A 15,736-nucleotide genomic window follows, 5' to 3' on the forward strand; every position below is an offset into this window, starting at 1 on the left:
TACAATTGTGTGTGTGTATATATATTTTTTTTCTTATTTAAAGTTTGCTCAATTGTGTCAGTTTTACCTACTTTCCTTACCTGTGAAATGGACATAACATTTCATGGCAGTTGAGAATTATTTCAGAAAGATTTATATTCGAGATGCTTTCTTGGCTGAAGGTAATTTTTATTGACATCACTGAAGTCTTTGAATCTGACCTGCCTTCTCTAAACTCTTCAGCTACATATGCTTGGTTATAACATACTTACCTGCCGAAGGAAAATGTTTTCTTTTCTGATTGTTTTTTTCCCCCCAAGTGGGCTTTTCCAAAGCTAATTTCTCTGCAAAGAGACATATGCTTTAGGTCTGTACTTGTGAATTTACCTTGGAAAAATTAGGTCATCTTCAAATCTGTCAATGTGGCTTATAAACTTGGCAAAGTGTTTTAATTAAAAGCTTCTCTGAGATTTGAAAAAAGGGAAAAAAATTAGTATCAGTAATGTTTTTATTTTCATGGTTTGTGTATTTATAGGTATATGTCACTTTTCATGTTGTATTAAAAGTATGTTGACTGTCTGCTAACAGTTCATCTCTTTTCTTCTGCAGCCTCCAAGTCTGTTATAAATAGTATGCTACGGGACCCTTCTCAGATTCCAGATGGAGTTCTAGCAAATCAGGTCTATCAGGTATTAATCACAGCTGTCTATTTTCAGTGGCAATGCTGTTATCTGCCTAGCAGAGTAAAGGATTTTAAACCTCATTTAATTACTGTCATCATAAACTATCACTGAGGTCAGGGTGCACCATAAATGGCAATGCAATATTTGTGAGAAGAGCATTTCACTTTTAATAGCTTGCTTTTATAGTGAATAAAAAGCATGCAATTTTTGTTTTCTGTGATTAAATCTGAACAGTCTTTTGATAGCTTTTTTTAAAAAAATTTTTAAGAAAAGTAATTACTGCTCTTAGGATATTGTCTGACAGTTTTTGTAGACGCTCCATCCCAGACCCCTTCTCTTATTTGTCTGCAGTGCATCGTGAATGACTGCTGTTATGGACCACTGGTGGACTGCATCAAACAGTATCCTTTCCCATAAAATTTTAGGTGCACAATTGACGAGCTTAGACTCAGTGGAGGAGATGTGTCTAGCTTTAACCTGACATAAAGTTCTGCTTCACAAAACACATTTCATACTCTTCTATTTTATATTCAATCAACTGGAGGGTCACTGCAGACCATTCTTTTCTACAGCTTAAAAAAAATCAGATAGGCATTGGGAAGATGTCAGTTCAGCAGTTGCATGTTCACATGCTTATTTCAACCTGCTTGGTTTTCAATGAGTTTAAAGATGGAGTCACAAGGCAGGTAGCACAGTGTCTTGAAATGTATCTAAGCATTTCAGTGGACATTTTTCCAAAGATAAATAAATTTCTATTTAAAATGAACAAATTTAGTTGAGAATAAATGTTGAACCCGTAGGTAAGGGATGATGTGATTAAACTGCCACCAGAGACCATCATATTTTAAAGGGCAGTAGATTCTTACTGCTTAGATGTTGATTATATTCTGAGCTGTCGCTTGGGTCCCTAATAAACATTTTTAGAGAAAACCAAGCTAATTTTTCCCTCTGGACTGAGTTTAAGGCTAGGAGAACAGATGTCCAGTCATTTTTCGTTAAAGACATTCAAATGACTAAAGAGTTAACACTTGCTTCGTCAAACAGGATTTGTGTGTGTGTGTGTGTATGTGTGTGTACACGCACATGTGTTTCAGTTGTTTCCGACTCTTTGTGGCCCCGTGAACTGCAGCCCACCAGGCTCCTCTGTCCATGGGATTTTCTAGGCAAGAACACTGAAGTGGATTGCCATTTCCTACTCTAGGGGAATCTTCCCAACCCAGGGATTGAACCTGGATCACTTGTGTCTCCTGCATTGGCAGATGGATTCTTTACCACTAGCACCACCTGGGAAGCCCAAACAGGAGTTGAGTGGACAGTAACCACTTTGTGAAGTAGGACATTGTCAATCAATACATTTAGTAGTATTGTGGCAACACTAAGAATTTTTATAATCTTTGGCTAAAAAATTCTATGTAAAGAGTAAATAGTCATTTTTAGTGGAAATGATATCTACCTGAGTCCATGAGTCAATTTTTTAGTAATACAACATGCCCTTGCTCAGTTTTGTTAGCGCAGATGGCATTGTGACCAGTTAGGACTCAGTGATTACCAATCAGGAGGCTTTTTGTTAGAAGCTTTGCTAGTCAAGTGTGTGTGTGTGTGTTTGTATTCCACCTTGTTTCATGAAGGCTTAGAGTTAGTGAAATTTTTGTAAAAGAAAAAAAATGGATTCATTTTCTTTTTTTCATGGAATTAACCTTTGAAAACTAAATCTTTCAACAGAGCCCACTTTTAAGAATATTCACTATCTATATTATAGCCCTTTGTATGTTTATTCTCCTAATCTGTTCCTCTCAGTCTAACTTAATAAAAGCATAGCATTGTTGTAAGTTCAACCTTTTGTTAGATCAAAGTGAAACTGTGCTTCCATTTTCAGTGTAAAATTAATGATAGTGTTAGAAATTGTCAGAATGCCAACCCCTACGTTGCCAGTGATAAAGTTTAGCACATCCACAAAACGACTAACACCATCTTCGAGTATCTGGGGTGGAATTACATGTTAATTTTAAAGCACATAAAATAGTTAAAAATCAATTTAAAGTTAAGGTTTTAAAAGCATAATGTCTTTTGAAGGATTGCATATTGATTTTAAATATAACTATCTAATTATGTATGCATGGACTAAAGTATGAAGTCAACTGCTTTGTAAATGCCAGGAGGCTGTTTTTCAGTAATAGTTGAGATGCTTACGGGAAACTAGATTGCTGTATTGCTGGTGAAGAAAATGGCTTGTGAGGTTATTTACAAGTTTTGCCCCATGGTCACTGCCATACATCAATAATAGGTATTATTATAGAGAAAGTCTAAGTGTTTCTGCTTATGAAGCATTATAAATTCGGTTTGGAGTATTTTCCTTATATTTTTGCCATCATTCACTTTCCTTTTTTGGTTGTGCTACTGCCAGTAGAATTTAATGTAGTGCATGATTTCAATTGATAAAGATAATGATGTATGTCTACAAATTGTATTCACTGGCTAGATTATAATTTCACAGTTCCATTAAGCCTATTGCTTGTAAAATTACTGTTTTTTATATAAACTTTATATTCTATATTTTGTATTTTATACATGTTTATATCAAACAAAACATAATCAAGATGTATATATCTTTGAAAAGTTTCAAATTAGTGATTGCTCTTTACCATGCAGAATGAAACAGGCTGGGAAGTTTACATAGAATTGATTCTATCTTTGCATTGAGATAGTGGCAGTTTAATGTAACGTAAATACACTTGCTTAGCTGTTTTCAAGGCTGATCAACAGGAATTATTTTATTTCACACTGAGTAAAAATGATTGGATTTTCATATGAGTGCAAATGCTATTTGTATGTTGTTCTGAAAAATTGGTAGTGTTTACATTGCTTACTCTTGGTAAATTACATCATCTTGTTAGAAAGAAAGCACACATTTAATAAATAGAATAGGTATAAAACCTTTTACTCCATTATGAAAATGTTACGTGTAGGCATTTGTGTAAGGAGAGTAAAGTAAATTGGTGATTTATAAATAAGACACCAAAAGAGCACCCTAGATTGCAAAGAGTATATAAATTGTCATTGCTTTCTTTTTCTTTTGGCGTCTACTATAATTTTTCCTATATAACCATGTCCACCCACATGTTATTTTCCTGCCACAAGTTGTATTCACAGACACAAAAGGTGTGAGAAACCAGCCACCTCAACTTTCCAAAGTGTGACTCCAGGACAGAACTGTTAGACAAAGACCTGAACTGTGGAACAAGGAAAGATAATGATACAGGAAGCTTGAAGTGCTGTGGTTTTCACTCCTGTACCATCAGTTTCATGATTCAACATTTTAGATGTAAATAATTCACAGCAATAAAAGTGAGAGCACATTTATGTGGACTAGAAGTAAATTATTTAGTTTTGAAACGTGGGATGCCCCTAGTAATGAGAGACCATTGAGAGATATTCATCAGATGTCCTCAGTGGACTCTATTTAATGTGTGAAATTTTATGATTTAAAAATGTGTTTTCAGTGAGAAATAAGCATAGTTCCGTGCATGGGGAGGAGGGACAACAGAAAGAAAAAGACAGTGATGATGACTTGGGACTTGTTTTGATGATGTATATGAGTGGTCCCACCTCTTGAATTCTAAGATTTGAATAATACCCACTTGTATGTGTTGGTAAATGACAGGATGATTCTCTATGAATTTTACAGGTAACTTTTAAGCTTTATTTGATTTAAATTGGATTCTTGTAGTGCATGATCAGGACTAAAGAATCCGTTAAGCCAAGGAGTGTTAAGACCAAGTTGACATTAGTGAGATGGAGAATTAAAGAATTACAGGCACACCTCATTTTATTGTGCTTTGCAGATACTGTGTCTTTTACAAATTGAAAGTTTGTGGCAACCCTGCATTGAGTTGGCACCATTTTCCCAATAGCATTTGCTCATTTCATGTCTCTCTGTCACTTTTTGGTAATTCTTACAGTATTTTAATGTTTTTCATTATTATTGTATTTGCTATGATGATCTGTGGTATTATAATTACAAAAAGATGAGGACTCACCAAAGGCTCAGGTGATGGTAGCAATTTTTTAGCAATAAAGTATTTTTTAATTAGGGTATATGTATTTTTTAGATATAATGCTATTGAACACTTAATAGGCTATAATGTAATAGTAACTTTTATATGCCCGGAGAAACCAAAAAAATGATGTAACTTGCTTTATTGCAATATTTGTTTTATTCTGGAACTGAACCCATGGTATCTCCAAAGTCTGCCTGTATTACCAAACACCTTTGACAAAATTATAGTATGAGAATAGGATAACACTCCTTTTCACACTTTGTACTCTCTCATCCTTTTGGAAAATGGACCAGAATTCCAAGTCTCATTCCTGACTTCATTACTTACCTGCCATGAGACCGTCATCAAGTTCTCAGCCTTCCTGAGCCTTGCTTTCCTTAACTGTGAAAATGTACCTGTGACTGTAGTTAGTACCTGCTCATGTGGTTGTTGTGAAGATTAAATAAAATGATACCCCAGAGTGCTAGCACAATGGCTTAGTATATGGTGTTTAAGGACTATTAGCTAATATCAATTATTTTTATGTAATAAATTTTAATATGTTTAAGAAGCTCTACAGAGGTCATAGGCTTTGCAGAGATTTTGTTCTGATTCTCTGCTCTGGCACACATTGACCATATGATCTTATATAAATTCCTTTTTAAACCTTGGTTCCCTCATCTGTAATATAAGGATAATAATAACTGTGAGGTTGAAATAACATATGTAAATACACTGAAAATAACATACTTAATATACTGCCTGCTTCATAATAGCATTCAAAAAATTTATATGAGCATATGTATATATTTATACACACAATATTATGTGAAAATTTGCACACACAAGAGAAAGACTTGAAAGAGCCTCTGAACTCACGCACTAATCCACAGCCATTTACTGGGATGTCATTCTTCCAGAGTACATATGCTTCTCAGCAAGTCAGTTGTTTGGTTTCCCAAGTCACAGAAGATCACCAATCCTAGACTGGAAGTGAAGTGTTGTTGTTCAGCCACCCACCTGTGTCCGACTCTGCAACCCCATGGACTGCAGCACAACAGGCCTCCCTGTCCCTCACCATCTCCCTGACTTTGCCCAAGTTCATGTTCATTGCATCACTGATGCCGTCCAGCCATCTCATCCTCTGACCACCCTCTTCTCCTTCTGCCCTCAATCTTTCCCAGCAGCAGGACTGGGAAAATAAGAGCTGCTAAATGCTGGCTTTGTGGCAAGTGTGAACTCACAGAAGATTTATGGAACTCTGTACGACTAGAAATTCTTAGGGCAAAATCTGGTTGATATTCTTTACTGCACTTAGTGCTTAATAAATGGTCCTAAATTGAATTGAGGGGTTTTTAGCATAGCATAAAGGATGTTTATAATTACCTCTACTTTCCATTTCATCTCAAAGTATAGCCCTGGTATTAGCAATTTTTTCTGGTGGTATAATTCTACCAGTGTTACGCTCCTTAACTAAGACTCCCCAGTGCCATTGGTCATGAGCATGAAGTCCTGCTGAGGGACCTGCTTCTGGAGAAAAACCTATCCTTCCTAGGTAAGTATTGCTTGTGTCTTCTGCAGCATGAATCTCTGTGAGTGCTTAAATATATATTTTTAAAAATCTTCCACTTGCAGTTATTATGTACTAAAGGAAGAGCAAATGATGACGGATGCTGTGCATGTTATCTTTTATTGATTTAGAACCGAGCAGGAACTCAGTTACCTAATCCCTTGTATACACAGCACATGCACAGGCTTACAATTAATATTTTATAGCATAAGTGGCTGAAAAAATACTTTAATATCTGTTGCTGTATTACTTTTGGTGTCATGAGATATTAACCATAATCTAAGCCTTATGAGAGAAGGAAACAAAAGAAATATTGTCCATAAAATGCTTTATATATTGAAAAGAATGGTTAGAAAAATTCATGTTAGGTATTTTTGTCTCATGTATGGAATTGCCTAGTACTTTCACTTGAAAATGAAATATTGAGCTTTTATTATTTTTATGCCAAAAGTGAATTGTCATCATATGAGTATGATTTTTTAAAATCTCGCAGGTACATATGTGTTTGTCTGCCAGCGTGGAATCCTATTACAGACTGTTATTTCTTTCAGCATCTCTTAGGTGTTAAGCATTAAGCCTCAAAAGGCATACATGTGATAACTGGTCATAACAACCACAAAGCATTCTACCAGGAATTAAATCCTCTTCTCCATTTTAAATGTGGTAATTTGTCAAGGTTCTATACAGATTGTATTATTGTACACATCTATTTTATGTTAAGAGTTTGCATAGCGTCTTTTCTTCAGTTAAAAAAATTAAGTGTTATTGGATTACATAATTTTTGCTCCAAAATGAACAAGACTTAGCCAAGGGAAGTCAAATGATCTTATGTCACGTTGGGAAAGGATGTTGAAAACAGTCCTGCAAGAAATCTGTTTTAGGTCTTAGTAGTCAGTATTTTTATTAATGACCTGAAGGAGTTGAATGTGTTGTAAATGGTTGATATTTTTAAGAGGGGGTATACCATAAATATTCTCCAGTGAGAGTTGAAGAAACCTGATAAATTAGGAAAGTGGCCTCAGATTACTAAGTTAAATATTGATGTGTAAAAGCAACAAGTTTTTTTAATAAGAAGAACAACTGAAATATTTAGCATATGGAAGAGGGTGAATTAGACAGAAATTACCTTTTAAAATCTAATGAAAAATAAGGTGTATAATGCCTTCAGAGCCAATTGAATGAATGTCCTGTGCTGCACTTTGTAGAACTACGGAGTTCCAATAATATTATAAAGTATCTGATCATATTGACCACTCAGTGGCCAATAAGGTGTGGCCAAATGTATTGTTTGAAGCCAGCAACTGAGCAGTCATATTTTCAAGACCACTTGGTCTAACACTCTTGGCACCATCTGCTTAAGGGTAGTCAAGCCCTTGGCACTGCTTCTCTGCTTAATCTAGTTTTTTTCTGCTTCCTTCCTAAAGACCGGAAGACCCAAACGGGGAGGAAGAGCAAAGGGCTCACTCTTGGCTTAAACTTAGTCCCAGGTCCTTAACTCCCTTGATTCTAGGATCTAAAGGCCCTAGATTGCATCGGCCACGGCTGACAAAGGCAGTGCAGAGACACAGCAGGGAGCCACTGCCCTTTGCTAACACGTTCAGAAAGGGGATTTAAAATGGAACAGGCTCATCTGTTCCTCTGCACTCTAGGATCTAACAGTAATTCTTTTATTGAAGCATACCAAAGATGATCCTTAACTCGTATTTAGCTCTCTTCATGTAACCTCAGTCCTGTTTTGAAGCATTTCCTCATCAGTATTCAAAGAGGTTGTTATTCTATGCATTTTAAACATTTTAATGTAGTACTGAATTAATACATGTTTATTTATGGTTAAAACCTGAAAACCCAAAGCCTCTTATGGAGTATCATTATGGGTTTGTTCTTTTACCTTGTAAGTACTCCCTTCACAATGAATAATCAGATCTAGAGTACTGTTACCAGGTAAATTTAGATAGATCATCAAAAACATAGGTATATAAATAGACTACTAATATCATTTTTATTTTCTTGTTTTCATGTGTATGCCTTGCCTTTTGTTGCAGAGACATTGCAGGCATGTTTGTTTTACTTTGATTTTTTTTTTTAATAAGTGAAAGTAAAATCAATCTCTCCCTCTGTGTCTCTTTCTTTCTCCCTTTCTTTTTCCTTCCTTCCTTCCCTCAAATCTGGACTACTTTCAAAAGACAAGGATTCTTATCCTTTATATATTACCCATTCTTAAGAATTATGACTTCCTGAAATTTTTTATCTTATTTTAAATTTTCCACCTATTGTGCTCTATATGTCATTTTATAAAATACATATTTTATCTGACCTCTCTAAAACCAAGAGGTCAGATAGAAGAGAAAAATAAAAATAAATTGCTTCTGTCATAACCCTAATAATTTCTTAAATTTTCTTGATTCATAACCACGTACTGAACAGTTGCCATGGCACAGGATTTGTTGTTCAGTTACTAAGTTGTGTCTGACTCTTTGTGACCCCAAGGACTGCAGCACGCCAGGCTTCCCATCCCAGGGAAGCACGCCCTTGTCCTTCACTATCTCCAGGAGCTTGCTTAAATTCATGTCCATTGAGTCAGTGATGCTATCCAACCATCTTTTGCTCTGACGCCCCTTTCTCTTTTTGCCTTCAGTCTTTCCCACATCAAGGTCTTTTTCAACGAGTTGGCTCTTATAATTAGGTCCACAGGATTTAACCAGGCACTACATTGGAAAGGAAGAATGAAGTCTCCTTTTTGTTGAAGGTCTAGGTATACTCATGGATTTATTCGATCTTGTACATTTATCCATTTCGTACTTCTCAAGATTTACATTGTATTAAGAAGAGTCAACGTTGAATAAATGACTTTAGGTTCTCCAACTAGAAAATATATTTTATTCATATATTTATTCCAACAATCAGTTACTGAATCAGGTACTATTTTAAGCCCTAGACATAAGTCAGATGAAGGCCCTGCTTTTGTAGCCATGGTCAAATTACAAACAAATTATAAGCAAATGAATACAGGTAATTTCTAGCAGTTTCCTCAGAGATCTCATAATTCTTTTATTCATTGTTCAGTCATTTTTTTCAGTTTACTTTTGCTAAGTATGTTCTCTGCATGCCAGGAAAGTGAAGTGAAAAACAGTGGAAGTGTTAGTCATTCAGTCGTGCCTGACTCTTTGTGACCCTATGGACTGTAGCCCACCACGCCTCTCTGTCCATGGAATTCTCCAGGCAAGAATACTGGAATGGGTAACCATTCCCTTCTCCAGGGTATCTTCCCAACCCAGGGATCAAACCCGGGTTTCCTGCACTGCAGGTGGATTCTTTACCAGCTGAGCCGCGAGGGAAGCCCAAGAATGTTGGAGTGGGCAGCCTATCCCTTCTCCGGGGGATCTTCCCGACCCAGGGATCAAACTCAGGTCTCCTGCATTGCAGGCAGATTCTTTACCATCTGAATCACCAGGCATGCCAGGAACAATACCTAATTAGTTTAAAGATGATGATAAGCACTCCTTCCCTCCAGCCCACACACACTATTGCCTTGTCCGTCCCAGTAAAAATTCACTTTCATCTAGTGCATCTCACTTGATTGTCTTGGTAGTGAAAATAAATACATTCAAGGCTGTGGTCCTGCTTCTCCTGTGAAAATTTTTAAAGAAGGTACAGATTATGTTAAAAATCAATAGCTACCCTCAACATAGGAAGAAAATGCTACTGGCTTGTAAGCAACTATTCCTGAAGTAGCGATAGAATTTTACTTACTCATCTGCTCTCTCTCAGCAGCCTCTTCCTGCTTCCATGTGCTTCTCAAGTGGCTGATTGAACTCATTAGCCTGGCTATATTAGCCCTAAGCTAACCACTGTTTCTTTTGGTGCAGCAAACTGTTACCTTTTAAGTACTTGCTATGGACATGTACCATTGGAAATAAAATAAATAAAATAAAACAAGTCAAACATGGATCCTTCCAGGAAATTTTCAAATAAGTACAAATCAGTTCTTTCCAAGTATAGTTAATTTAGAATGAACATTTATTGATGTGCATTTAAAGTCTCAGAAGAGGCAAAGAGCTTGCTGCCCGCTTTCAGGCTTGGAGACACAAGGAAATTGACCAATTAGGCATTGTGACCATCCTTATCCCTTCTGCTAAGGGTTTGTTCCATTTCTAGTATCAATGAAATAGAGAATGTATCTTGTCTGATGGAGATGTTTTAATTCGTATTCTCAAGTAATTAATGATAGCATATTTTATTTTATAGCCTCGGTCTCTCTTTCTTTTGGGAGTGTGGGGTGAGAGGAGAGATTTGGACACAAGGCAAGGGAGAAAAGGAAAACAGTGATAGCCAGAAGACTACAAGAATGTTTGCAATGATAGGGAAAATATGAAAGGGCTTGTACCAAAGGCTGAAGAGAAACATTCATCCTCCGTGGGTTGGCATTTCTCCAGGTCGGAGGGACTTTCATTAGTGACTTCCATAGCTACTGTCTGGTGCAAATTCTCGTTAAGTTTGGCTTAATAAGGATGGTTCCAGAGATATTTTATTCTTCCCAGTGAATGTTGCCCTATTAGTAGCAGCTAACAATTATTTTGAGTGACACCTGAGAGACATTTGCTTCATCCCTGCCTCACCCTACCATGTTTGGTCTTGCCTTATGACAGGCCAGCATATTTTACATAGGCGCTTTTTCTAGCATTCATGTACGACTCTGTGGGACTCCAGGAGGGTGCAATCTGTATAAAGCTGAATAGGCTTACTGAAGGATATCCCTTGCTGTAAGAAATTAGGATCTGTGTTTCTGAGAGTTCGTCTACTCCTGCTGCTTTATTCCCTATCTAAAGCAGCAGTGCTCCAGGGAAGTGATTATGATGTGATTTGGAATTATGACTTCAGGTGAAGAATAGGCAGTGGGAACAGATGAGATTCAGAATACTGAGATTGTGTATACATGCAGATATTAGCCATTGAGGATAAGAGACTAGAGATAAAACATAGGGTTACGTAGGCTAAAGGGAACTAAGCTGGTTGGATGTTTCCGAAAGTATCAACTATTTAAATTCCTAACGAAAGGTTAAAAATAAGATGCAGTTTTCCAGGTTACAGGAACATTATTTTGAGGGGCAGAATGTGGAGAATCTGGAGTCTGTTCTTCCCTTCCTAAAGAAATCATCAAGGTGAGGGACCATCTTTTACTTACTTATCTTATTGACTTTGCTTATGCATGCTTCTCCCTGGGACCAAGAGAAAAGAACCACAGACACACGTTTGCTGCTCAAAGACAGGCTCTTTAGAACTTTGGAGACAGGTTAGCCTGTCCACTTACGATGGTAGTCTTCCTGCCTGAAGCCCACAGCTCTTCCCTCAAACATTGCCCTGGCTACATAACTCACATCAGCCAACATCTACTTTCTCGGCCACTGCTGATACATTAGAACTACCTTGGTTGTAAGTGACAGAGATCCAGTCAAACTAGATTATATGCACACACAGAAGGGAGAAATATTGGTTCAGAGATAACACCTATGAAGTCCAAAGGAGAAGTTTGCTTCTGGTGTGTCTAGAATTTAGACAACAAAACGATGTCATCAGTATCTCCTCTTTTTTCCCTTTTGTGTTTCTTTTTTCCAATGTAGGCTTCATTCTCAGAAAACAAAGGTGATCCCTGGCTACTGCTAATTTGTTTACTCTGTAGAGTTCGTAATCCCAGGGGGAAAGTGGTGCTTCTCATTTTGCCCCATAATCAATCTTAAAAATAGGCTCTGATCAGCTTGTCTGGGTCATGTGTCCACTCCTGGGGCCAGTGGTTGGGGGTAATGTTTTTCACCGCCCACCCGAATCAATTGTGAGAGTAGGTTGGCAATGCCAGCCAGCGCAGGAAACAGGACAGAGAAAATCAAATATCTCACCCCACAAAACATTAGCTGCAGGTTGCAACCTTATACCCAATAAACAAAAGGTATTGAAGGGTCACATCTGTTACTGTTGTTGTTAGATGGGTTCTTGGGTCCTGTGTGTTTCTGTATCAGTGTGTAGAGATCTCTTGTATGCCTCCGAACTACTAATACACCTCCCTCCATCGAGATTGGTTCAGGCACAACAGGCTCTCACATCAGTGACAACATTTAAAAGAGCTGGGGCAGACAAAGGCTGACATTCATCCATTGCACAGAATTTTGGAGTTACAAAGGGCTCTGTGACCATCCAGTCCCCCTGTTCTGTTTAGTGGAAACTTGCCTCAGACCTCGCATCACAGTTGTTACTTCACCCGCCCACCCCCGAACAGCTTGCCCTGAATTCTTTTTTACTCTACCATGCTGACTTCTGACTTGTCCCTTCTCTTGTGGTGTTAAACCAAAAGAATTTAGAGTGATAACAGCTGAAGCTCCAATACTTTGGCCACCAGATTAGAAGAGCCCAACTCATTGGAAAAGACCTTGATGCTGGGAAAGGTTGAGGGCAAGAGGAGAAGGGGACGACAGAGGATGAGATGGTTGGATGGCATCACAGACTCAATGGACATAAATTTGAGCAAGCTCCAGGGGATAGTGAAGAGGGAAGCCTCGTGTGCTGCTGCAGTTCATGGGGTCGCAAAGAGCTGGACACAACTTAGCAACTGTAGACAACAGCAACAGAGTAAGATACGGAAGGATGAGTTTTGCATCTGTTGTCCATGTTCATGTTCTCTGTGTCCAGAACCACCAGTCAATGGGGACCAGCCTCCCCTGCCTCACTATGCACTGTTCTGACTTGTGACCCCCCCCCCCCAGTTTGTTCCCTGTCTTTAGGGCACTTTAGTTTTCACTAGTATTGTCCCCTAAAGACATAAACAAAGGATAAGGTCAGAGCAGTCAGTTGTATTCCTTATTAGTGGCTTTGATAAGAGGCTTTAGGAGAAAAGATTGAAACTAATGGATGTAATGAAATTTTTAGGTCCTCTAAAGATTTCATTCATCTCGGTCTCCCCATTAAATGCATATCTGTTCTACGTACCTTTGCACATGTTTTGCATAGCATAATAACATCTATTGTCAAAACCCTGCTAAATTCTTTAATTAGGTAGGAAGCCTGTGAAACTTTCTTCTGGAGAAGATAGACATATGGGATGTGAAGGTCACAGCTCCGATTATTGAATGAAACAGTATTTGGGGATTAAAAAAAAACACAGAAAAACAAAAAATACTAGATTAGAAAAAATATACTGTAGTTTTCATTTGTATTGAAGGGTCTTTTTTGCCCTTCCCCAATTTAGTAAAAAATGTAACCGATGTTAAAAAGATTCTGTCATACAAGGTATTTTAACCTAGGATTTTAGAAATCTTTTGACAAATTCATAGATAAAAGGCCATGTCAGAATGTTATTTTCCTTTTCATTTTCAGATGTTATGAACTGGAATTTTGCATACTTTCTCTGAGAATAACTGCATTTCTTAAATTTAAAGCCTTTTAAGGAAACAAAAAAGGAAAACTTCAAACTTTTTCTTATAGTCTTCGTGCCCTGCTATGATTCTTAAGTATATGTTAACTAGTTTAAGATGTGTTTTGTTCTCTGACTCAAAATCAGCCCTTTCTTTAAAAAAAAAGAAATTGTGTAATTAGTCCTTAATTGCTCTGGATATTTTGGGCATTTAGAGGAGAGGGTAATTAAAGGCCAGAGAAATTAAACTTTCACAGTGATCTTTACATTTATGTGATTCCTTTTTTAAAATGTCCTCTGAAAGCAAGCCTGACAACTTAAAAATAAATAAAGAACTGGATTGTTTTGAAAAATTTAGCATCAGTTTTATCTGTAGATGCAGTTTCATTGGATTTTTAGTTATATTGGAGAAAGGATCATTAAAATGCTGGAAATCAAGAGTTGATTTTGTTCACCTCCTCTTCAGGCAGGTGTCAACTAAACAGTGTCCAAGACCCATCCCCACCCTTGTGTTTTCAAATCTTCTAGGAGGAAAATGAGAAATTTTTTGCCGCTTCATAAGTATTACACATGATGAAATTTAAATATTTGCCATAATTAAAATTATATATTGTCTGTTGGGACAAACCAGAGCTTGGTTGAGATGGGCTCTTATCTGTATCTGGCTATTTGAAAGACCCAGCTGGTTGGCCACCTGATGCAATGAACCAAGTCCTTGGAAAAGACCCTGATGCTGGGAAAGATTGAGGGCAGAAGGAGAAGGGGGACAACAGAAAATGAGATGGTTGGATGACATCACTGACTCAATGGACATGAGTTTGGGAAAACTCTGGGAGATAGTGAAGGATAGGGAAGCCTGGCATGCTGCAGTCTATGGGGTCGCAAAGTTGGACATAACTTAGTGTCTGAACAATAACAAAAAGGTGTGGGCAGTCACTTCTGCTGACCTCTTTCATTGTATCGTGTGTAAGTTGGAATGTTAGAAGACTCTATAAGCTCAGAAGTACTATGTTTCATGAGGTACCCTTTATCTAAAAATCCTACATTTTGTGGATCTAGAGGCTAGTGAGTCTTCTTTTAAGTGAAACTATTCTTATATTAATATTGATAATGAATATTTGGACTGTAACATTAACAAGCTTGTTCTTCTTGTTTAGTGACTAAGTCGTGTCCCATTCTTTGCTACCCTGTGGACTGTAGCCTGCCAGACTCCTCTGTCCATGGGATTTTCCAGGCAAGAATACCAGAATGGATTGCCACTTCCTTCTCCAGGGGATCTTCCTGACCCAGGGATCAAACCTGTGTCTCCTACATTGGCAGGCAGATTCTTTACCACTGAGACACCAGGGAAGCCTACTAACAAGCTTAGTACTTATGAGATACATTGGGCATTTTCAATATACGTTAAGTCAGAAGAGCCCTGCTTCATATTTGCCACATTCACTGAGTGAGTTAGGTATACAGGATTTGGAGGTTGATTTCATATTGATCCCCAACAGTTTTAGGAGTTATACGAAAAGTGCTTTTCTGAAACTCTCCTCCCAGGCTTTTAAACTAATGTTATTCTTTCTTCTTTCTCATCATTTTTCCTTGAAGAAAACAACAAGTTACTTAAACATCCAGCTTTCCACTTGGAAAGTTCAGAGAATCATAAGTAACCACTTGGCTCCAATATGTATAAAAAGCCCTGAGAACTCTCATGAAACTTAAGATTCTAAAGGAAAATAAAAATTGAAAAACTCATTATAGAAGAGATAAAAAATCTAAACAGGTCAGTAACCATCCAAAAAAAAAGTAGTAAAAGTAACCAAAGAGCTACACATTATAGTAGCACCAGGCCTGGATTGCTTATTGAGTTGAATTCTGCCCAAACATTAAGGAATGGATAAATCCAATGTTATTTAAAATATTGCAGACCAAACAAAATAGGAAAACTTCCCACCTTGAACTTTGGGTCACTTTTGCTGTCTTAAATCAGGAAAGAAAATTACTAAGTCAGTCTGGGTCAGCTTTGTTGAAGACATGGTACTCTTAAAAATGCATTTATATTTTATTCATTTATCCATTT

General features: G+C 37.4%; 1 protein-coding gene across 7 annotated transcripts in view; it reads left to right on the plus strand.

The window, feature by feature from the left end:
• CDIN1 (CDAN1 interacting nuclease 1) overlaps positions 1-15,736 on the plus strand; it is a 288,076-nt gene that overhangs the window by 103,228 nt on the left and 169,112 nt on the right. For all 7 annotated transcript variants that reach the window (XM_070468970.1, XM_070468971.1, XM_070468969.1 and 4 more), the window contains 3 exons: positions 589-668; positions 1,014-1,063; positions 6,187-6,254. In XM_070468970.1, coding sequence (XP_070325071.1) covers positions 589-668; positions 1,014-1,063; positions 6,187-6,254 — 198 coding nt within the window. The remainder of the gene's footprint in view (positions 1-588; positions 669-1,013; positions 1,064-6,186; positions 6,255-15,736) is intronic.

Source organism: Odocoileus virginianus, chromosome 6 (assembly GCF_023699985.2).
Source record: "Odocoileus virginianus isolate 20LAN1187 ecotype Illinois chromosome 6, Ovbor_1.2, whole genome shotgun sequence".
NCBI classification, from domain to species: domain Eukaryota; kingdom Metazoa; phylum Chordata; class Mammalia; order Artiodactyla; family Cervidae; genus Odocoileus; species Odocoileus virginianus.